This window comes from Physeter macrocephalus, chromosome 15, assembly GCF_002837175.3.
Source record: "Physeter macrocephalus isolate SW-GA chromosome 15, ASM283717v5, whole genome shotgun sequence".
Lineage (NCBI taxonomy): Eukaryota > Metazoa > Chordata > Mammalia > Artiodactyla > Physeteridae > Physeter > Physeter macrocephalus.
This window is the reverse complement of record NC_041228.1, coordinates 8,078,617-8,101,815: the sequence shown is the minus strand read 5'-3', so window position 1 is coordinate 8,101,815 and position 23,199 is coordinate 8,078,617. Positions and strand designations below refer to the sequence as shown.

The following is a 23,199-nucleotide window of genomic DNA, read 5'->3' as shown; positions in this document are numbered from 1 at the left end:
CTTATAATTCTAGTGAACATAGTACTACTTTTTCGTATTTTCCTACATTATAAATCGTTTGTAAGCATTACATTTAAAGTCTCTATAATATTCCATTCAGTGGATATACCATTGTTTGTATAGTTATAGACAGTCTTCAGTTTTCTTAATCATATGGTTTCTACTTTTTGTTATTATAAATGTTTTGTGTATATAGTTCCAGAACTGGAATTATTTGGTCAAAAAGGAGGGATATGTTTAAGGCACTTGATACATGTTATCAAATTATTTCCCAAGACAGCACAATTTATATTCTAAATTATATAATTTATATTTCCACTGGGAGTGTATCAAACTGTTTCATTAGGTCTTGAGAACAATCATTAAAAAGACAGAGAATAAAGCAAACTTTGTTGGTCGGTAGTTTAAAAATGTGGATCCATATTGTTTTGTTTATGGTTGTAATGGTAAGCAGTATTTCAGTTAATACTTTGTATAAACAAATGTAAGAATTTTCTTTTGATATGAAGGCTCTTTTTATTTTCGAGGTACCCATCACGGATTGAAAAAATCGACTACGAGGAGGGCAAGATGTTGGTCCATTTTGAGCGCTGGAGTCATCGTTATGATGAGTGGATTTACTGGGATAGCAATAGATTGAGACCCCTTGAGAGACCTGCATTAAGAAAAGAAGGGCTAAAAGACGAGGAAGACTTCTTTGTAAGTAGCAGAGATTTCTTTTCTGTTTGCCAGATACGTAATGATGTATTTTTAAAAGGAATTCTGTTAAATTTTACAAAAACTTGTTTTTTATTAAGGAAATGCTTATTTATTATACATGGTATTGATCTTAAAAGTTGTTTAAAATAGGATTTTAAAGCCGGAGAAGAAGTTCTGGCTCGTTGGACAGACTGTCGCTATTACCCTGCCAAGATTGAGGCGATTAACAAAGAAGGTATGTGTTTGGAATGATCTGAGAATTAAAATGGGATTTATAGTAAAATTGAACTATATTTCTAAGTTTAATTAATGTATGAAATTGTTATATATAGCTGTTGCTTCTCTTTGTTTTATACTTTACCTACTGAATCTTCTAATAATACTCTTTTTTAGAAACATTCAATATGTTATATATTGTATAGAATAAGATGATACATAATATACTGCCTAAATAGACTGTTTAAATTAGTAGAGGTAAATAGTTGCTTTAAATTTTTCAGCTTTCAGTGGACAGGCTTATATTATATGCATTTTATTTCTACTTCTCTGTTTCCAGTTTGTTGGCTAAGTTATTTTATGAAGATCTCAACCTGAGTGCTAAATATATAGGAAAATTCAAATCAGTTCAACTTGGAAGTGAAACACAGTACAATTTTTTGAGGAAAGAGTATGGAACTTATCAATTTGAGGATTTCCTTTATTGCATTTTTCTCCCTGCTCTTTTTTTCTTGATTTCTGTAGATAATTGAGAATTAGTTTTTCTAATAGCCTTTTATGGTATCTAATATTACTACTGAGCAAAAGTTACTGAACTTATCAGAAATGTTGAAAGTACCACAGAAATCAGGTGTGTTAGTGTGGCATAAAACGAGAGAATCTGTTGGACAGATAATGAATTTTAAAAATTGTAGACCGATTAATTTAGGAAGGCATTAATTTAGAAAGGCATTAAATTATTATTGGAAATATACTTAAATATTTTATTTTTTAAATTTCTTGTTTAAAATCTCATTTAAAACAGTCGTGAAATACTTGTAAGTATATTTTCCAAAGTACATTTTTTTCTATTAGTTATTTCTTAAACTCGACCACTCATTCATTCTTTTTACTAAAGAAACACATTGAGGAAATTCCCAGGTGGTCCAGTGGTTAGGACTCAGCGCTTTCACTGCCGAGGGCCTGGGTTCAATCCCTGGTCGGGGAGCTAAGATCCCACAAGCCACATGGCATGGCCGGAAAAAAAAAAAAAAAAAAAAAAAAAAAGAAAGAAAAAAACGCATTGAGTGACAACTTCTTTGCAAGAAGGGCGTTTAACCTAAGTAAGGGGATACTTACTTTAAACTGTATCTTGAAAGCCAGACAAGTTATCTAGAAAAGAACGGATGAAAAGGAAGGATTCCTTTAAAGGTTGTAGAATAGCAGAAGAGGTGGGAGAGAGAAGCAAGGATTGGCATATGAAGTATCTTGTGGTCTTCCTAAAGAATTTGAATTTTACCTGGAGGTGATGGGAACCATGGAAGGGATTTAAGCTGAGAATTTAAACTAACAAAAAACTTGAGAAAAATTGAGGTTAAGAGAAGATAGAAGAGGAGAACGTTTAAAAAGACATATATTAAAAAACGTTAGGTGTAAAAAAGTAAATCATAGTTGTCTAGCTAGAAATGATAATGTAACTTTACAAAAGCCAAGGTCCAATTTATTGGTTTACCTAATTGAAATAACAAATATGGCTATGAGTTTATTACTGGTCACCTGAGGGACATCTCAGTTATTAAGTTTGCAGGTTACTTCTTTTCTAGTGGGACCTTTAAATCACTGTTCACTTAAATTTCTGGAGAGCTGTGTTATGGAGCTCTTATTCCTGTGTCTTAACTCACATTGGCTCCCCAAGTGTCTAGTCCAGAACCCAGCACAGAGTAGGCAGTCAGTAACAATTTTTGGAAGGGAAAGAAGTATTGAGTCAGTTTCGTAGGATAATAGGATCTACCCAAAACGAAACAAAGCAAAGCAAAATTAAACAATGCTCTCTCTTTTCATTAGGAGAGATTTCTTTAAATGTGTGAGCTTTGGGACCTTTCTTCCATGCTTAAAGCTTCTTTTACAAGTATATGCATACACACATACAACATACACAAAAACAAACCACACTCATTTTTTATCCTATCCTGTTTGTCCATGGGCATGTTATATAGAAATTTAAGCTTACATCAGTGGAAGAGTGATGTTACTGATTGCAGCCTCTGCCATTTCAGGAGTAGTTTTGAGCAAGCCCTTAGTGAAATATTGGCAGATATAACTTGTTTTTTAAAAATTTCCATGGGAAGTATATTAATTTGGTCATTTTTCTGTATGTCCCACATGGTGGATGAGCCTCCCCCGCCGCCTGCCACTATCCCCCCACCCCACCCCCCAAAAAAAAGAAAGAAAAAGGAAGCCCTCAAAGAGTTTTCTGTTCACTACAAAAGCTAAACAAAACTAACAAATGTGAACATTTAGGTATATGTAGTATGTCTTAGAGAAGTTGAAGAGAAGGGGCAAATCAGTGTAGATTGGAGCGGTCAGGGAAGTTTTCATATTTGAAGAGTGGGTGGGATTTGAAGAGCTGATCCTTGAAGAGTGGGCTGGAGTTAGGAAGGAGGATGGCATCACAGCAGCCGAAGCCGTGTGAGCGACGGTGGGGCGGGGGGCGGGGGTGAATGCATGGTCTGCGTGGTGAGGAGCCTGCTGTTGTCTGCAGCGCCCTGTGAAGAAGGAGGAGGATAGGGGCAAGAACGTTGGGGTGTAAGGGTTTCATGTGGTTTGGCATTCTCACAGTCTTCCCAGATTCTTCACATTCTTGCTATTCAGCTCATCAGTTGTTTTCATAACTTGGGTTTAGATCTTCATATCTGTGATTTGTACATTATGCTAATTATAGAAAGATATGAAATCAATGGTGTTATTCAAATTACAAAGAAAAGAAAAATCTTTGTACGTAGATTTATTGGCTTTGGCGCCAATTGTTTATACCTCTTTCGTAAAGGTCAAGTATCTGTTTACTTGAAGTGGCACTCTGCCCTCATTTGTATAGGAAATGATAGAAAAACATTGGAATTTCCGTAAGTGTAAAATAAAATCTACGTAACCGATATGTTTTCTGATAGTACTGATAGTACAGTAAAAGACTTGAAAGCATGGAGTCTGTAACAAAAAGTGAATATGCTTTGAAATAGCCATATAAACAGAATATTGAGTCCTAAAAGCAGAATGGTTCAGTGGGAAAGACAGGGGAATCAGGGTTTTTCGTTAATGGCTGTGCTGCTGCTTAGCTGTCATTGGATGCAGCATTTCGCCTCCCTGGAAGTCAGTGTTCTTATCTGCACAGGAAGACTGCTATGCAGATGATACGTATATTTTCTAGCTGAAAAGCCTGTGAATCTATAATTCTTGTTTGCCAGTTAATTAATATTGCAAAGGAATAATCCTTTCCTGAGAAAATGATTTTTTCCCTATAGCAGATCTTTCTCTCCATTATTTAGAAGTTTTCAAAGAGAGCAAATGATGATTCTTAGAAATATTATACATTTTTGTAAGTAATGATTTTATTTTCTTCAGGTATAACATACCTGATAATGTTATTTAAATGTATACTTAAATTGTTATAAATTTAAAAATCCTCCAGTAAAAATCAAAATTACATGCAACTAACTTATCAAGATTTAATTTGTGTACTTTATAAGGGAAATCAAAGTTATTTTTACCGGGAAAGAGACAATAAACTCAGTAAACTTGGTGGGGTCCTTAGCAGGGGTGTGTGTTTGCAGTTACTGCAATCATAGGGTGTTTATTTCTGTCAGGGCATTACTTGTTCTATATCATGTGTTGCTGTAAGGTTGAAATATATTTTCTAATGATGCTGACTCGCTCCTATTTCAGGAACTTTCACAGTTCAGTTTTATGATGGAGTTATTCGTTGTTTAAAGAGAATGCACATTAAAGCCATGCCCGAGGATGCTAAGGGGCAGGTAAGAGTGTTCAGCATTCCTAACTACCCACAGGGGTGTTTTCTTGAATGGTGACTGATCAAAATATATATATACAGACATATATATATTTTAAAGTGAACTAATTGTAGGATTATGTGCTGATAGCCCCAAATAGCAGCAAGAGAGAGAAGCTTAGAATGTAAAATAAATTATACACTTGATTTTTGCTTCTTTGGTTTTAGACCTGCTAAAGTTATAGGTCACTAGTTTCTGTTCCAGGTGAAATCCCAGCATCCACTAAGCTGGTGTTGTCCTATCGACCCAGCTGGATCGTGTAACCAGTCTATGGGAAGTGAGGTAAGTGCCTTTTTTTAATTTTGTTTTGTTTTTCCTGATATATAGTATCATTTAGAAAGTTAATTTTTAATATAAAATTTTATATTGAGTTTCTTATCTTCTTCTTTTCTTCTATAAATCATAGTCGTTAATCTTCTTTCAAAAGGCGCTTACCTGACACTCTGTAGGCTGTTTCAGGTAGGGCTTTCTGAGTTATATGATGTAAGCAGTGTATTACATGCTTTGTCACTGCTCAAAGCAAGAATGAACGGTAAGCATTTGAAGGAGAATCTGGGATGAAGTTAAAACCATAATTCCATTATGGTTGAATATGTTTCCTGAAATACTGGAAAGAAAAGGTGCCGGTAGAAATTTAAAATATTTTCTTTTATGTTCTGCTGTTATTTGGGATTTTCAGCACCTGGACCTACAATTAATTTTAAGAAATTGAAAGTGATGTATAAAAATGTCTAATATGGAAATATGCTACATATTTGTTGCATACCATGCAGTAAAAAATCTCATCCTGAACTGTGTTGAAATCACATGGTCAGTTCCAGTCAAGTGTATATATTTAGTAGTCTAGAACGTAGACTATCACAGTTAAAAAAAGTATTTTTGATGTTTTCTGAGAAGTGCGTGAGTGTTTTAAGTGACGTGGTTTTCAAAAATTTAATTTTGAAATCATCAGCTAGCAGAGTTTTTTTTTCCCCCAGTTAATGTGGAAATGCCATTTAAAATGGAAATGCTTTTGTTCATGAAATTGCTTTGTGTCTTCCTACTTGTATGTATAAATAAAATGTTCTCTTAAGCATTCAGTGGTGTGATTCCTTGGTTACTGCATGGAAAGATTGATTTAAACATTGGGAAGTTAGTACCTGATTAATTAAAATTCTCAATTTTTTTTTTTTTGCTTTAAGACTATTATTTTGTCATTCTAGTCATTCGAATGTTTATGAGATGGCACTAACCTTGAAACTTTATTTTTTCCAAAGAGACATTGAGCCAGTTTGGTTCGTGGTAAAATAATAAGTTGTAAAAATTAATTTTTTGGATGTATTGGATGTTTATTTTTAATTAGTATTCCAGTCACACCATGATGTATTTAACATTAAAATCAATGTCAAGTACAAACTCCTAGAAGAAAATATTAGTAGTATATTTCCTTTAATTTTACATTTTCTTCATAATTTTTAATTACGAGCACATTCAAAACATTTGTACAATTGTTTTTTATAAAATGTTCTTATTTTTTGAATGTCTTAATAAATCAGGTGTTGTTTGGGCCGTGCTAAGAGAATCCCACTTTGCATATTATCATCTAAATTTTGAGTCCTTTGAGAATTCCTTTATGAAACTATACAGTAAAATTTCTTTTATTAAACCAGCAAAGGATAAGGAATCAAATAAATGCACTGTGGAAATGTTCTTCTTTAAACTTTCTGTAGCTTTTTCTCACCTATTTTTCTTCTTGAGAGTGAGCTGATACAAAATTTATACTGTAACTCACTGGTGTTAAAGATTGGCTCATAAGATCCTTTACCATTTTTAGAACATTTTTTGTACACATTGTTTTATTGGATTCTTACAGCAAATCCTTTGACATAGGTATAGCTGATATTTCTATTTCACAGTTGAGGAATTCAGAATTTAGAGAATGACTTACCTAAAATTTCACTCAACCATAGTGTGCAGAGTGACTGAACTCATATCTGATTTCGTTATAGTGTTCATTATAGTGCAGTGCTCTGTGTTATCTACAGGAATCTTTGAAACATATCTTTAGTTCTCATTCATGGCAGGATCACACCAGTTATTTATTTATTTTTAAGACTTTTTTGATGTGGACCATTTTTAAAGTCTTTATTGAATTTGTTACAATATTGCCTCTGTTTTATATTTTGGTTTTTTGGCCCCGAGGCATGTGGGATCTTAGCTCCCGACCAGGGATCGAACCCACACCCCCTGCATTGGAAGGCGAAGGCTTAACCACTGGACCGCCAGGGTCCCTACACGAGTTATTTTTGATAGTGAATCTTTCCAATTAAAAAATGGAAGAACAAAATAATGGGAGAAGTCTTTAATCACGCAACTGCAGTGATTCCCATGATTAACAAGTCATGTGATCAAGAACTGTTTTATCTAATTTCACTTTTAAAGAGTACAGCATGAATCTCTTTCTTCTAGTTTTCTCTTTATTGGAGAGAGAAAACAACTGGGCATGGAATTTATCCCCGGCATCTTTTAGCATTTCTCTTAACAACTTAAAATTTTCCTTGCAATGTGGAACCCAGAATTAAATACCCTGTTCTTATTAATAAGACTGCAAACATATGATCTCTGCTGAATTATCACTTTCCTTTGCTTGCCTGTTGTGCTTACTCCTGTTTTTCTTTCTGCTTTGTTGATGGCACTCTATAAGTTGTTTTCATTGGTGTTGCTTTTTTCCTTCTACTTAAATGTTAGTCTCAAGGCTCAACTTAGCCATGATACTTAAGTCACCCAGATTGCTCCTTGACCTTAAACCCCTCTTTCCTATTAGTGTACACTTTGCCACCCCTTTGTTTCATGGTTTTCCTTTTGCTTGGAGTGTCCATTTCTTGTTCTTTGCCTTTTTCCCTAGCAAATTCCTACTTTAGGGTTCAAATCATTTATCATTTTCCCTGAAGCCTTCCACTAGTCTTTCTCTTCAGGCAAAATTTTGTTGTTCTTCTGTAATATTTTGTTTATTCTCTACTGTCTCTCGTGTCACATTGTCTTATAGTTAATTTTATTTGCCTGTCAGTTCCTTATGGGCAAGACTAAAAAAGGAGGTGGTTCTAAGTAAAACTTGGATTGGATAGTACTGGTGCATCTGATGTTCTTTGGTTTTACAAACTAGAGACATAAACTAGAGATATAAAATTTTATTTCATTTTCTAGTACGACATGCATTGGGGATGTAGTTTAAAATACGGGGAAATCTGGATATTGGGTGTCTTCCAAGGCAGGAGCAAAGATGTGGTCACTCCAGGCCAGTGGGTTCCTGGGGTTTTCATCTAGCATCTTTTATTAGCGTAGCATGTTTCCTGGCATATGTAATAGGGTATCCAATAGAAAATTGGTGAATGAATGTGTTAGGTGCAACATCGCATGATGTTTTCAGTTCACTTCAGTCATGGGGGAGAGAGAGACAGATTTTGTATGTTTGCTTTTAATGGGTTATTGTCTTTACCATATAGTTTCAAGACTGAGGAGCCATCAACTTGAATTGCTTAATGGCCTCTGTTTGTTAATGTAACCCGTGAATTAAATGCATTTGATGTTGTGAAATTGTTTTTAGTTGCTTGGACTAAGAATTTAACATAGTACGCATTTTGGTTGAGTCTGAATCAGTGGTCTGTTTGATAGCTTAGTGGCATCAGTCATCAGTTGAAGATTAACTCTGTAGAGATATTATAAATATTTGTTTTAAAAAAGTCTTTTTGATTGTGAAAATTTAAATGTTAGTACCACTTCTTTACATCTTTCCATAATTATTACAATAAGTGTTTTTAGTTAAAAGTAAAACAGTAAAAATTATTTAGCCACAAACTAAAAAAATTAACACAGGAAATATAAATATTTGCATCTCAGAAGAATGGTAACTAATACAGATTCAGGAAATTGTGGAGGGAGGGAAATTAAACTGGAGTCTGACAGTGTGTACTTTACCTTGGTCAAGTCAAGTAGCTCTTTTTTTTTTTTTTTTAACTAGTAATATTAAGCTGTTTTGATAAATAGGTAACCAAACTTTAAAAGCTTCAAAAAATAATAAAATCATACTTTGATTTCTATGAAATTGACCTTACCTTGAGTGATACATTCTTCCTAATAAGGAATAGTAATTTGCTCAGTGGTAATACAGTTGTCCCTCATTATCTGCAGGAGATTGGTTCCAGGACCCTCATGGATACCAAAGTCTGTAGATGCTCAAGTCCCTTGTATATAGTGGCACAATATTGCATATAACCTATTCACATGCTCCCAAATCATCTCTAGATTACTTACAATACCTAATACAAGGTAAAAGCTATGTAAATAGTTGTAAATACAGTGTAAATGCTATGTAAATAGTTGCCAGAGCATGGCAAATTCAAGTTTTGCTTTTTGGAACTTTCTGGAATTTTTTTTCCCAACTATTTTTGATCCGCAGTTGGTTGAATACACGCCTGCAGAACCCAAGGATAGGGCGGGCTGACTGTACGTTTCTTTTAATCTTTGCAGAATTACAACATAAGCTTTTTTTTCTTATTACTTTTATGATCTGTTGCATTATAGAGAAGAAACATAATTCAACGTTTAAACCCTAAAATTACCAAGGTAGAATGTCATGTAATATTCCACATTTGTCATAGGTTTTCTTATATTTTAGATTTTATTCCATCAAAAGCTTTTTTGATATTGAATATTTTCCCATTTTGTATAAGATCATAACCGATTAGATTATTAAATTTGATAATCTACCATGATGATCTGCCTTGTAAATGTAGTTAATTTGATTTTTATATTTGTGTGCATGTGAGTGAAAATAGCTTTGAAAATGTGATGCATGTTTTTATTCATTAGTGTAATTAAATTTTAATTAATTTTTAATGCTTCACATGTTTTGTGTTTTTCCTTTGGAGGATTGGATAGCTTTAGTCAAAGCAGCTGCTGCAGCTGCAGCCAAGAATAAAACAGGGAACAAACCTCGGACTAGCGCTAACAGCAATAAAGATAAAGAGAAAGATGAGAGAAAATGGTTTAAAGTACCTTCAAAAAAGGAAGAAACTTCAGCTTCTTTAGCCACACCAGAAGTTGAGAAGAAGGAAGATCTGCCCACATCTAGTGAAACATTTGGTACAAAATATGTTCTTACATTCATTCCCTATGGCAGTGGTAAACTCACATAGTGAATAAGTCAAATCCTTTGGCTGCCTGTAATTTGAACATGTAGTGAAATTATTAGGATTTTTTTCCTAGCATAATATGATGGTTAAGTTTTTTAGCATCTTACGGATCTGAAGATTAATGGCCTAATATGGGTGCTTGATAATGGTTACCCTCAGTATTCTTGAATAGAAATGCATTGAGAATTTGATTTGTAACTTCTACCAAGTAGGTTTTGGGATTTCTTTTGTGTGGGTTTTTTTGTTTGTTTTGTTTTGTTTTCTTTAGCCTTTAAAATGCTTCTGCATGCATTTCAATATATAATACAGAAGAAGCAGTAAGTCATTCCTTTCCTGAAGCATAACTGCTCAGTAGTTTTTTTATTTCTAATATATTGGTCTAGAGAGATTTGTGTTTTTTAAAGTTGTGTCAAGCACTAGATCGAAAAAATTAAGTGCAAAGCTTTTTTATTATTTTGCTATTTAAAAAATATTCATATGTTTTAACTTTGGATTCTAGATAAACTCTCATATATATATATTCTATTAAAAGTAGGACTTCATGTAGAGAACGTTCCAAAGATGGTCTTTCCACAGCCAGAGAGCACATTATCAAACAAGAGGAAAAATAATCAAGGCAACTCATTTCAGGCAAAGAGAGCTCGACTTAACAAGATTACTGGTAAACTACAATGATTCTTTTTGGGGGGGAATGGAGGGTTTGATTTTATAGTAGTTTGTTTTTAATAAAGGAAAATGTATCTGTTGGTTTAGTGTAGCTAACTGGTTAATAAGGAAGACAGTTGCTTTGTTTCTTCAATGTCATCCCTTTCAACACCATGGGCTTTTTCTATTGGAAATGTGAAAAGTATCACATATTTTCTACCTACCTCACAGGGATGTTGTGAGGATCCATAGGATCAAATGTTACAAAATTGCATAGTTTTAAAATCATCTGGGTGGCAGGAAGTAGTTTCTCTAAGAATTGAATTATACGCTTTTGTCAATTTGTGGTGACATAATGTCTGAGGTTCTAAATATTACACATTCTTACTCTTGACTGGTCTCATTAAAGATGGTACCATATATGGTTGGAAAGATGAATACTGAATTAAATTCAGCTCCGAAATTTGTTATGCCCAATGTGAAAGTACTTCTATACGTTTTTAAAATTTCTCTTCTTATCTTCAGGTTGGTCTCTAGAATTTGGGCTTATTTCTCTATGCCTTGTTGTAATTAGGAAGTAGAATACTAGAATGATGAAAAACACTGGAAATTCTAGCCTGGTTAGTGTTTACAGGAGAAGGGGCCAGTCATACTAAGACCCACAGTTCCATTCAGCCTAATGATTCTAATCTTTAAAAGAAATTGTGAATATATTTAATTTTTCTGAGTCTGTGTTATAAAAGGGGAGGTAAAGTATTTTAATTAATATTCAGTCATATGCTCTTATTTTAAGGACGAATGATTTTTTGTGCCTTTGGCCTAATAAAGCTCTGTAAATCTTTGTTGACATTCTTTTAAACAACTTGAAAAAGCTTGGTTTCATTGTCAGACCCAAGAATAAATGTAAATTAAACATTTTGACCATTTTCTAAAGAGTGTAAGCCCACTGAAAGATGACTTTGCAGCTGAGGGTTCTTTTAGAGCCACTGTTTTATTACAATATTCATCTAAGTAATTATAATTGGTTTCAACAAGTGAGAATATTTAGTCTTTCCATTGTTAATATTATTTTTGTGCCTTTCTCTGATAAAGGATATATTTGGCCCCAGGACAGGAGATATTTCAAATCAATTTACCCATTCCCATTCTACCTTTTCCTTATAAACTATTAGCTTTGGAGAAAGCCAAAATGTTATCCTAGTGATTATTATGATGGCAACTTGAGACTTCCGTTTTGACTTAGAATAATGGAACTCCGAGCTCTGTACTGTGGAATAGTACTTCTAACTGCTGTGATACCAAGATTGAAACAGCCTTATTGGGGGAGCCAAGATCAAGGAAGATGGAAGTAACACTGACGCTACAACTGCCAGTTTCCCAGCATCATGGTTTTTCCTACAATCTGGATAATCTGATTTTAGTTTCAGTCAGTATACTCTTACATGTGTCTTACTGAGAAGTTCAAGCTCACCATTTAAAGAAGTAAGAAAACAGCTCAATCCACAATGATGCAGTATTTCCGCTTGGCCTTGAAAAGACAGTAGTGGGGGGAAAACCATTTTACCATGTACCTCAAGGAAGTTCTAATACTGGTTGCTTTAGTAACACCCTGTGCCTTCTGTGGAGGGACTTTGTCTTCACTTCCTCTTGGGAATCTCAAATCAACAAGTAATAGTTTGGGCAACAGTAGAAAGGCCTAAGATTTTACAAATGTGAACCTGTTATGATCTTTTCCGTTTATTTACTCAGAAAGATGTATGTTAGTTTTTTTAATAGTTCATCTCTGCATCTATTTCTGATTTCATGTTACAACTATATCATGCAAAAAGATAATAGATATTTTAAGATTGTCTTTTATGATTGAAACTCAGGCTTGCCTCTGTACAGTAAATTTCATCTGTGGACCGTAAAAAGAGATGAGAACTACTATGAAATAGCAATTTTGTTATGGAATTATGGTATATTTTAAATTTATCAAGCTCACTTATATCTGTCTTTTTGTCCCTTTACTACTGAGAGGAATAGGCTGGTAACATGGCAGCATCTCAGCCTGCTCTGATGTATTACCCGCCCCACGCACACCATTTTATTTATTTTTTAAATAGTTCTAACAGGAAATAAGTGGACCAGCCGCTGGATAAACTTAACTCATGTATTTATTCACTCTCTTCCTGTTTCTTCCTCATATATACACCCTACAGAGATTCCAAACATGATTTCTCTACAGAGAATGGAATAGGATGGCTTTCTTCAAAATTTTCAAATAAGTAGACACTGCAGTTATTGTTGCATAGTATATATATGTTCTTCCAGAATCTTATTTTTCATTGTCATGTACCTTATTGATAATTATTGATACTTTATGCATACTGATTTAGAGCAAACAATTTTACAAAGATAATAAAGTTTATACTTTGGGACAAAGTTGCAAGCAAACTGTAAGCAAATTTGAATAGATTTTAAAGTACAGGTTGTCAGAGAGTAGAGTAAAAGAAGAAACAGCAGTTGGTGCATGGTCTGTTTGTAATAGTTCTAGGAGTTCTAGACGTTCAGCCAGTTTAGATATGTTTGTACAGCTTAAGGAATTTAAAAAATAATTTAAAAACCCCAGAGATTTGAATTGGCCAGTAATAAGTTATTGATAATAATATCCAGGATATTTGGTTCTTAATCTAAGCAAGAATATTGTGTTTTGGAATCGCTGGATGACAAGTAGACCATGAATTTAACCACTTTGCTCTTTCTGTCTTCCCCATTACCAGATGCTCTGGCCTCTGTTCTGTTTATTCCTATCAGCAGTGAGAGACTAACTCTATTTTATAGCTGAAGTAGAGTATTGAGAAATTATCACTTTGTGGGTGGGACTTATAAAAATTTATATTCTGCTTCTACCTGATACTTAAATAATTTCTTGAAACTGCATAACACATTCTGTTAAAATGTTTATAGATATCTTATTTGGATGAGGACTTGTTAGTAATATATTGATACGTAATATATTGATAATTAATACATATTTGCAAATAACAACAATTAATTTCATTTGTATTTATTTCCCTCCAATTAATTCTTGAAGGTTTTTATCTGTTTCATCTATTGATGTGATTTAAAAGTATTTCCACCACCTATATGAAAGGAAACGAAAAACGTAAAGTGTATTTAGTAGATTGAGTAGCAAATATTTGTCCTCTTTGAGTACCCCTTCGAAGTAGGGCCTCTACTCAGTTCCCTGCAAAAGAAGAACCTAATTTCCTAGTTCTTTTTCTTTTGCTTTTTAGTGGTATTTAACCTCAAAAATATTAGCTAGAGAAGAAAAACCTAGTGAATGCAGCTTTAAATGTTAAAGAATTAATCTGTGCTACATCTTTTTTAGTCATCTAAAAATGTGTTCAAAAGTTATATTAATATAGTTAGGATTGAATTTATGATTTATAAGCTATTTTTGTAAAATTAGTTATACATTGGGTCTTTTTTCCTCCATTTAAACCTACACTTAATACTGTGTGGGACTTGAGCAATATGGATTATCTCAAACTACACCAAATAGCAGTTTTAATACCAATCATTGCTGTATCAAAATCATTGTTTTGTTCTCAGCCTTTGCTGTTTTGAATTATAATTCTGAGTGATATTTAACTTTATTATCTAATAATGGAAAGGTGCCTTTTGCCTGATTTAACACTTGGCTCTAGTACTACTTTGAGAATACAGTTTTAATATTTGAATTTCCACTTAGATTACTTAACATCTTTGAGATTGTTACCTGAAAAAGTCAAGCGATGTTGCCACAGGGTAGCTCGAAGTTAGGTGGCATTTTGGGGCACCTTTTTTTCTCCTATTAAATATGCTGTAGACAGCTTTAATAATATAGTGGTATAATTGCTGAAGTAAGTTTACTATTATTTTGTCAATTATTAAACATGCTTCCTTTGAGGCCAAGGTTTTGTGTGCCTGACTTTGAAATGACACAAAAATGATTTTTGGTGACTTTTTATGTGCTTGGTGGCCATAAGAAGCAGCATATAAATTTGATTCCATTGAGGGTACCTATCTGGTGCTTAGCAAAGAATCTTGACTACGTAAATGCGTGGAATTTCTAAATTAAAGCAGAGTTTTAATGTCTTGCAAAGTTATTTATATATATTCCAGATAAAATATTCTGTCTTCTAAAATTCAGAATTAATAGTATATATTGGGGAAAACTGGAACTCCCAGTTTATTTCATTAATTGTAGAATGAGGCTATAATATTAAGTATGTTCAAATGTTGTAGGAAGGATCTGTACTCTTTTCCATTAACATAAAATGGATGCATCCATGTTTTCACCACTTTTGTAAGAAGGTAAGCTACAACTGGGTATAGAAACAAACCTGTAAAGCTTAGGTTAAAGGATCCAGGTGAAATAAAAAATTGGGAGTATTTTTTTAACTAATAATCCAACAACAACAACAATCTTATTTTATATTCTGGATGTTTGGAAGGATTCCTTATATCTTAATATTAATTCCATATTTTTTTTCAATTGTATAGACAAAGCCTAAGTATTAACAATCTAAACCATCTTAGGTTTTGGGACATTAAACCATAGAAATCTAAATTTGTACAGAATAAATGTGTATATGTGTGGTTTTTTCAAAAGGGTATTTTTAGTTAATTTTTTTATTTTAAAAACGAATTGTGTGAGCAACTCTCAAGTTCTGATTCAGCCCCTTGAGCCATTATTAAGGGTGTTTGTGTTTTTGACAAGTGAACTTCTGAGAGTGTTGTATTTACTTTCCATAAAAAAGTATAGGGGATTTCAACTGCTAAAATTTTTGAGAAGTTAATTAGTGTGAAAGTCGATACTTTTTCTAATAAGCAATTTCTGTACAATTTTTCTCAAGGTTTGTTGGCATCCAAAGCTGTTGGGGTGGATGGTGCTGAAAAAAAGGAAGACTACAGTGAAACGGCTCCAATGCTGGAGCAGGTATGAAATGGTAGCATTTGATTTTTTTCAAGGTTCCCAACTGGAATGATCACGGAGCTATAGTATCCACATAATTGAAATTGCCCTTTTGATCAGATATGGGAATAGGAAGGTAATTAATTGATGCTATATTTTTAACTCTACCTTCTCCAAGGTATACAGATAAACTACAGACTTCATTAGTGTTTATTTTCAGTAGGCTGGCATTAAAGCCTTTGTCCCCCAACAGTTGAAGGCCTGGAGGCAGGCATCCCAGGGTATAGGCTTCCAGCTGGATCACATTTAACTAGCTTACAAAAAGACCCTTACACAAATACTTTTCATTTGTGAGTTAAAACAGGGTTTTTTGACATCTAATAAAGCTTCTTTTGTAAGAAGTTTCTTTTATATTGTAACAATTGGTGTTGTTAGACTGACTATGTGTTTTATGAATTGATCAATGAGCCATACATTTTTGCTAGGATGTATATTTTAATAACTACAAAAAAAATTTTTAAAAACTATTAAGGGTCTGTCTTTAAACCACCTAATAGAGGAATTTAAAAGTGAAGGTTGCAGTTGCTAGATTTTGCCTTGGCTACCTTCAGATTCCCACAATACCTGTGTATAGTGGACTGTGCATGCTTTTCCATTTTCCAAGGGCTTACCTTCTTGGGCACTGTAAGACTATAAGAACACAGTAATAGCCATAACTGGGTTTCCTGGGTTCTCCTGTTTTAAAATCTGAGCCTTAATGTAGTTTTAATATACCCTTTTTGTATTATTTTAATTTTCTTTATTAGTAGCCTAATAAAGAAGACTTTAAAATGAGTACCTGTTGCTCTTCTCTATATGCGTTTTAAAAAACAGTCCAAATTTAATTGATATTGTATTGAGTTTTTCAGGGTTATTTTAGGCCTGATTTGATAACAGTGCATTGTTTTGGTGCCTCCATTAATGTTGTATTGAATCAGTGATCTTTTAAATTGATTAATATGTCAGCGAATCATACCTTCTGATTTTCTGTGGTCATCAGACGGTTAAGTCTTTGCCGTTATTGTCAGTATATCAACCAAATTTTAAGTGACTTTTTTACTGTGTATTACTATATTCAACGTCCCAGATATAACAATATTTTGTATTTTCACCACTGTTTATGGTATTCTCAAAATGCAATAAATCAGGGACTTGGGTAATAAAATGTTTCTGGAAAATTCATTACAATGTCAATCTTTCATTATGCACAATCCTGCTGAGATGAATGTGATTGTGAAAATTATTTATTATATGTGAAAGTTAGTGTAGAGGGCAGTGCCCATTTCAGAGAGCAGTACAACATTTTGAAGCTGAGCTTAAAAAAAAAAGAAAAAAAATTGAGTAACTCGGCTGTTTTTATTTACATAATTAAAAAAATTTTGAGAGTCCTTCCCAGTTTTGTAACAAAGAGACCAATGATCATTAATGAAAACTTTGTAAATTATTTTATATTTTTAAGGAACAGAATGCTGTTCCCCCCCTTTTTTGTCATTCAGGTTGATTTCAATGTGAAATGTTTTGTAACCATACTCTTAATTTTTGTGCTAAGTGTTTGCCCTTCTTCAAAGTTAAAAAGCCGAGTTATAAAATTCTTAATTACATCTCGGTATCAACAGTAGACTTGAAGGAGAGAGATTGTCACTAACCTCTGTTGCCCTAATGAGTAAAATAATGCCACTCATGACGTAGATTTATAACAGGCCGAAGGCCAAAACTTACTGTCCTAAGGGATCTATTTATTTACATTAAAAAAAAACTCAAACTCTGTGGTCTTGAACCCCAGTTCTCAGATTATTAATTATAGATTATTTAATTGTATTAGGGAATTGTCATGTTATATTTACTTTTGGATAAAACCTGCATTAGATGCATAATTCAGTAAGTTTTAAAAAATGTTAATTTGTCCTTGTTTAGAGGTTAAGCACCTTATCAAGATACTAATTTAAGTATTAAAATCTTGTTTTATAACTTTGTAACTTGAGAGTAATGGATGCTGTAGTGATGTCTCTCACATATGTGAAGATGAACAATAAAATTGTTTATTTACAAGTAATGGCTCTAATTACTTTTCTGGCAACACCTTTTATGATAAGCTTAGGAATCCTTTCTGTATATGGAGTTTTTTTTTCAAATGATTAATCTGCACTTATACACGTGTGTAATGAGTAAATTCAAGAATAGAAATGATGACAACTCAATGAATGAGACACTTGACACCAGCCCTTTTATGTGGTATGTCCAGCATGCCATCTGTAGCACAAAGGTGCCATACTTAATACCAAATATTCACTTTTTTTTCCACCAAAATTTGAGCGCTTTATAAATATTTTTAGTGGGAACAGAAAGCTGTTTGGTCCCCAGACAATGATCTTCCATATTCCAGAGAACTGCAGACTGCAGACCTGATGGTCATCCCTCACAAAAGATATGGAAGTAAAAAGGTATCTTGGGGACAAGCATGTTGTTCATAGAGCTAGTAGTTTGGTTCTTTATAAAAGCCTATTTTAGTATAGGTTCTTTTAAAAAAAAGTGTATCTCATACTTTGCTCTCAGATACATATATCAGAAAGAGATACAGTATAGGCATTCCAACACCGTAGATTGCAAATCCATCTAATGTGGCTGTTCTCTGTTGTCTTAGGACACATTCACATATAGTTTTACATATGTAGGACATTTTACTGCCAAATGCATGAAGATATTCTTTATGAAAGAACTGACAAAGTTCTAATTTTTTTTTAAAAGTATCAGTTGGCAGGAAGAAGGTAAAAACTCTCATCTAAGAATGCGACGTATTTTGTTTTTAAATCCAATGTTTTTAACTTACACTTGGTTTTACTCCTTTTTTTTTTGTTGTTGTTGTTGTTGCTTGTTTTGTATTGTTTTTTAGTCTTTTAACTCTGTATTGCTGGTGGCTTTGATTTCATGATGCATTATGCTTATGAAACTCTAGCTTTCAGCACTAAAATGAGTTAAAGATAATGTTTCGTTAATTTGATCATTGTTTTCCTGTTGAGATCTTTCTTTAAAGGGAAATTGTCTACTTAAACCTCTGCATTGAACTCGATAAAGGAAATTATTTTATTAAAAAAAAATCTGAAAGTCAGAAGCTTAAATGTATTCCTCTAATGCTCTAAAACTTGAAAATGCTGTTTATTTACCTAATTATTATCAATGTCATTGGTAATTATGGTGTCAAAAGAGGTATATTTTAACTCAATACGGAACATATTTGTCCAGTAAGATAACATTTTATTTTCTGAGGATATTATAAATAATACATTTTAAAAAACCTAAATTTAGACTACAAGTTGACAGCATCCCTTTAAAGACAGCCTATTCAACTTTTAGTTAATAATTTGTGGGGTTCTTTTTGGTTTTTCATTTGTAATAGAAATGTTATATGTTGCTTAACAATGTTTTTGGATACTAAAGTTGCTTAACAATCAAAATAGAAAACAACAAAAATGAAGAAACCAAAATAAAAATATCAATTTTTTATTATTTATTCAGGCGATTTCACCTAAACCTCAAAGTCAGAAAAAAAATGAAGCTGACATTAGCAGTTCTGCCAACACTCAGAAACCTGCACTGTTATCCTCAACTTTGTCTTCAGGGAAGGCTCGCAGCAAGAAATGCAAACATGAATCTGGAGATTCTTCTGGGTGTATAAAACCCCCTAAATCACCACTTTCCCCAGAATTAATACAAGTCGAGGATTTGACGCTTGTATCTCAGCTTTCTTCTTCAATGATAAATAAAACTAGTGAGCACAGATTTTTAAAAAATAGTTACTTATCCTATAAGATACATTAAAAACAGTTTGGTTGTAGTTATATTGTATTTTTATGAAGTTGCATTTTAAAAATTCAAACTTAAGTGGATATGATAGGGAAGACTTGAAACTATTTTAGGGGCAAGAACCATTTACATTTCTGACTGGTGTATTGTACAGAGATACAGTGACTGTACTGCTGGTTAAGAAACCTTAGCATTTAATAACCAAAATTCCACTGTAGTTTGACTCTCCTCAACTAATAATCCAAGCACAATGAGAGGCCTGATTCATTACAAAAAAACAGAACAAAACCATTATGAGATACAAAAAGACCCATGGTGGATGTTTTCCTGAACTCCTAAGACTATCCTTATGGATAGATTTAGTTATTGTCCCCATTTGTCTGTACCCCCTTCGGCAATACATTTTATTCAGTTCTTATTGTAGGATTTAGAGTGCAAACTTCAGTTTAATCTTACTAATAAAGAAGAAGATTGCTTCCTTGATCTTATTTTCAAAGATTTTACTGTTTCAATACCACTAATCTTTCAAGAGTTAACTTGGTCTTTTTTAAATAGCCTTTTGACATGGGTTTGGATATATATAGGACAAGATTTGTGTTGACTCTGTGCTTCTCATGTTTTAGTATTCTAAGTTAGAGACATATGAAAAATAATTACCTGAAAAGTCACTGGGTAAAAGATAATTTTACTGTTTATACAGTGAATGAATTAGTAACCTAATTATTAAATGAATATGACACATTTCCTGATAAACTTCTCCATATCATATCTTCCACAACAATTAAAAATGGTGACATTGAGAAGACTTCTATCAATCAAATATATTAACTTCCTCTTGCATTCCATTGCTATATTTTTTTTGCCAAACCGTGTTTTCCAATTTTTGATCAGGTTTTGGTACTTCTTTGTTTTGGTTTGGTTCTTTTTAATAAATGAGTAGAAAGGATGGAAACAGAAAAACTCAATTGTTTCTTTATAAGCTTCATTTCATTATGGCATTTATCATGAAATAATATCATGAGTAGTCACTACAATGTCATGTCACATGACATTGATACATATTTTATTTTGCAATTGTTTTGTATTTTGGTATTATGACCAGTGTTAACAGCAATTGAATTTTATTCTTTTTTTTTCAATTATCACCATGTCTTTTGCATTTTGACTTTTGTAAAATTATTTTTAAATACCCAAAGCATCAACCTTTTTAGACCACTCTTATTTCCTCCTTCTAAATTAACATGCATATATTGGCTTATGTAGTCCTGCTTGTTCTAAATCATCAAACATATTTACATGCCATGTAGAGAGAAGAAAATGAAAGGTTAAAAAAAAAATTTCCAAACTTCTGTTAATACATAGCTAGAAGATGCTTAAATGGCTCACCAAGTTAGTTTTTTAAAACAAAACAAAAAACACGTGAGGGCAAGAACAGTGTCATATTCTTTAAAAATCCTCGGTTTTTGCCCATAATGAGTACTTAAAGTTGTTTGTGTTCAATTTTTTTTAATGAATCAGGCCCAAATATATGTTTATAAAAATCCATTTGCGGGAACGAGGGTGGGATAAAATTACTTACATTAGTTTTACTTTGGCAAGTAAAGCTCTAACTCTACAATGCATGTCAGATTTTTGTCACCTATGCCCCTGTCTTTTTTTTCTTAGAGTTTCTAGATTTGTAATGTAGCAAAAGGGATATATATATATATATATATATATATATATATATATATATATATATTTTAAGTCTTTGGCTATACAGAGATTATTTTCCCAAAGGAAAAATGGCAACTAACAACGATCTGCAATTAGAGAATTAACTGTAGTCTGTTACTTGGGAAACTACCTGAAATTAATGTTCCATGTTATTTTCTTTTGGTTCTAGTAGGCTTTAGATTTTAGAAGTTTTGATTAACCCTTGTGAATGAGGGCAGTTTTTGCCTTTGATTACTTTTGGAACATGCCGTTCCTTGTGGATACCTTACAACATCAGAGGGCAGAATTTGAATCATTTTTCCCATTTTTCTCCTTAAGTATTATAAGATGATCCTGGCATGTATCTGCTTCGTGAACATTGAAGATCTTTTTCTAGGTCCTCCACAGCCTGTGAACCCCCCTAGACCTTTCAAGCATAGTGAGCGGAGAAGAAGATCCCAGCGTTTAGCCACCTTGCCCATGCCTGATGATTCTGTAGAAAAGGTTTCTCCTCCCTCTCCAGCCACTGATGGGAAAGTATTCTCCATCAGTTCTCAAAATCAGCAAGAGTCTTCAGTACCAGAGGGTAATGTATATTGATTTTCTATGGAACCAAACATAAAAGAAGACAAAACACTGAGATAAAAAAAGATTATTAAAATATTAAGAAATGTCTGCTTTTTCCTTAACAGCTTTTGGACTTATAAGCACTTCATTTAATTCTACAAGTATTTATTTAGTGCCTTCTTTATTTCCAGGCACTGTTTAATTTATATAACATTTTAATCCACATGGATATTAACTGAGACAGTGTATTTATATTAACATATTACATTCTTTATTTTGTGTAGTGCCTGATGTTGCACATTTGTCACTTGAGAAACTGGGACCCTGTCTCCCTCTTGACTTAAGTCGTGGTTCGGAAGTTACAGCACCGCTAGCCCCAGATCCCTCTTACCATAATGAATGCCCCAGGGCAGAAAAGGAAGATACACAGATGCTTACAAATCTTTCTTCCAAAGCAGTAACTGATGGAAGAGGAGCTCCAACAGCATCAGGTAAAAAAGATTCATTTTACAAGTTAGCTAGGCTTGCATTTATACAGTAAAAACAGTTTGCTGTATAATTACATTATTTTAATATGTAGTTCCTCTTTATAAATACTTCTCCATAACATCTGTGGAAGATAGGGTTTCTCAGTCTGTTTAACGTCCTTTTGTGTGACCATTTACTATCATATTCTCTGGCTATACTTCTTATTTTGTCACTTTAATCTACTTCCTTCTCCCTACTTCTTTCTTATATCCTGTTTCTACTAAATAGGAATTATTAGAGCTAAATATAATTACAGAAGTTTCTTGGTTTTGAAGCCAGAAAATAACTTAATGGGCTCAATACTTAGATTTAAGGATTTAATAGAATTTACTATTTAAGAAACACTTAGCTTAAATTAACTTATATACCTGTATCTTACATATAATCCCATATTTTGGAGCAGAATCTCCAAAATTTAAATGTAATTTGTTGTAATGTTATTTTGGGAGTCTGAAGTGTAAAATCAGCCATACTCAGTAAGACATTTTTTGATGATTTTATGACACTTATTGTAATCTGAAATCTTTCAGAGGTATTTTATCAAGTTGATAGTTTAATCTAACAGAATATTAGATTTATATTTATTTCTATTTCCCTTATATGGTTACATTGTTTCACTTGGAAGTTTTATAGAATTTTAACCTCAACCAAAGAGTCCCTACAGTAAAAGAAAAAAAAAGGCAAATGCTTTTCCAGTAAATTACTAATTTGGAATTATCAGTAGATGGATGAATAAGGTGAATTGAGTCGGTTCAGAAGTAGGGAAAAACATAAAACTGTTTTTTGATTAGCAGCCAGAGAGTATTGGGGATAATCGATTTTAGTAGCATCTTCTCTGAAACCACTTTATCAGATCCTTGGGTGAAGTATAAAATAGAGCTTGCTGTTTTCTGGTGGTGGTGTATATTAAAATAAAATGATTGAAGTAACTTAAGAAGCATACTTTTTATATTACTGCTGTTACCTTCTTGTTCCTTCTTTCAAAGTGAAAGTGTAACTAATATATTAAACATACAGTGTTCTACAATTCCATTAATCAATAAAAGATTGAAGTTATTTTGTACGTGATAGT

General features: G+C 32.9%; 1 protein-coding gene across 11 annotated transcripts in view; it reads left to right on the top strand.

Annotated features, from left to right (window-relative positions):
- PHF20L1 (PHD finger protein 20 like 1) overlaps positions 1–23,199 on the top strand; it is a 77,282-nt gene that overhangs the window by 17,299 nt on the left and 36,784 nt on the right. For 5 of the 11 annotated variants that reach the window (XM_055091252.1, XM_055091249.1, XM_055091245.1 and 2 more), the window contains 10 exons: positions 528–699; positions 850–934; positions 4,615–4,703; positions 4,932–5,021; positions 9,647–9,860; positions 10,443–10,571; positions 15,439–15,521; positions 19,050–19,302; positions 21,430–21,618; positions 21,884–22,090. In XM_055091252.1, coding sequence (XP_054947227.1) covers positions 528–699; positions 850–934; positions 4,615–4,703; positions 4,932–5,021; positions 9,647–9,860; positions 10,443–10,571; positions 15,439–15,521; positions 19,050–19,302; positions 21,430–21,618; positions 21,884–22,090 — 1,511 coding nt within the window. Of the gene's footprint in view, positions 1–527; positions 700–849; positions 935–4,614; positions 4,704–4,931; positions 5,022–9,646; positions 9,861–10,442; positions 10,572–15,438; positions 15,528–19,049; positions 19,303–21,429; positions 21,619–21,883; positions 22,091–23,199 lie in introns of those variants that run through there. The other 6 variants (XM_055091247.1, XM_007106429.4, XM_055091248.1 and 3 more) reach the window with 6 other exon arrangements.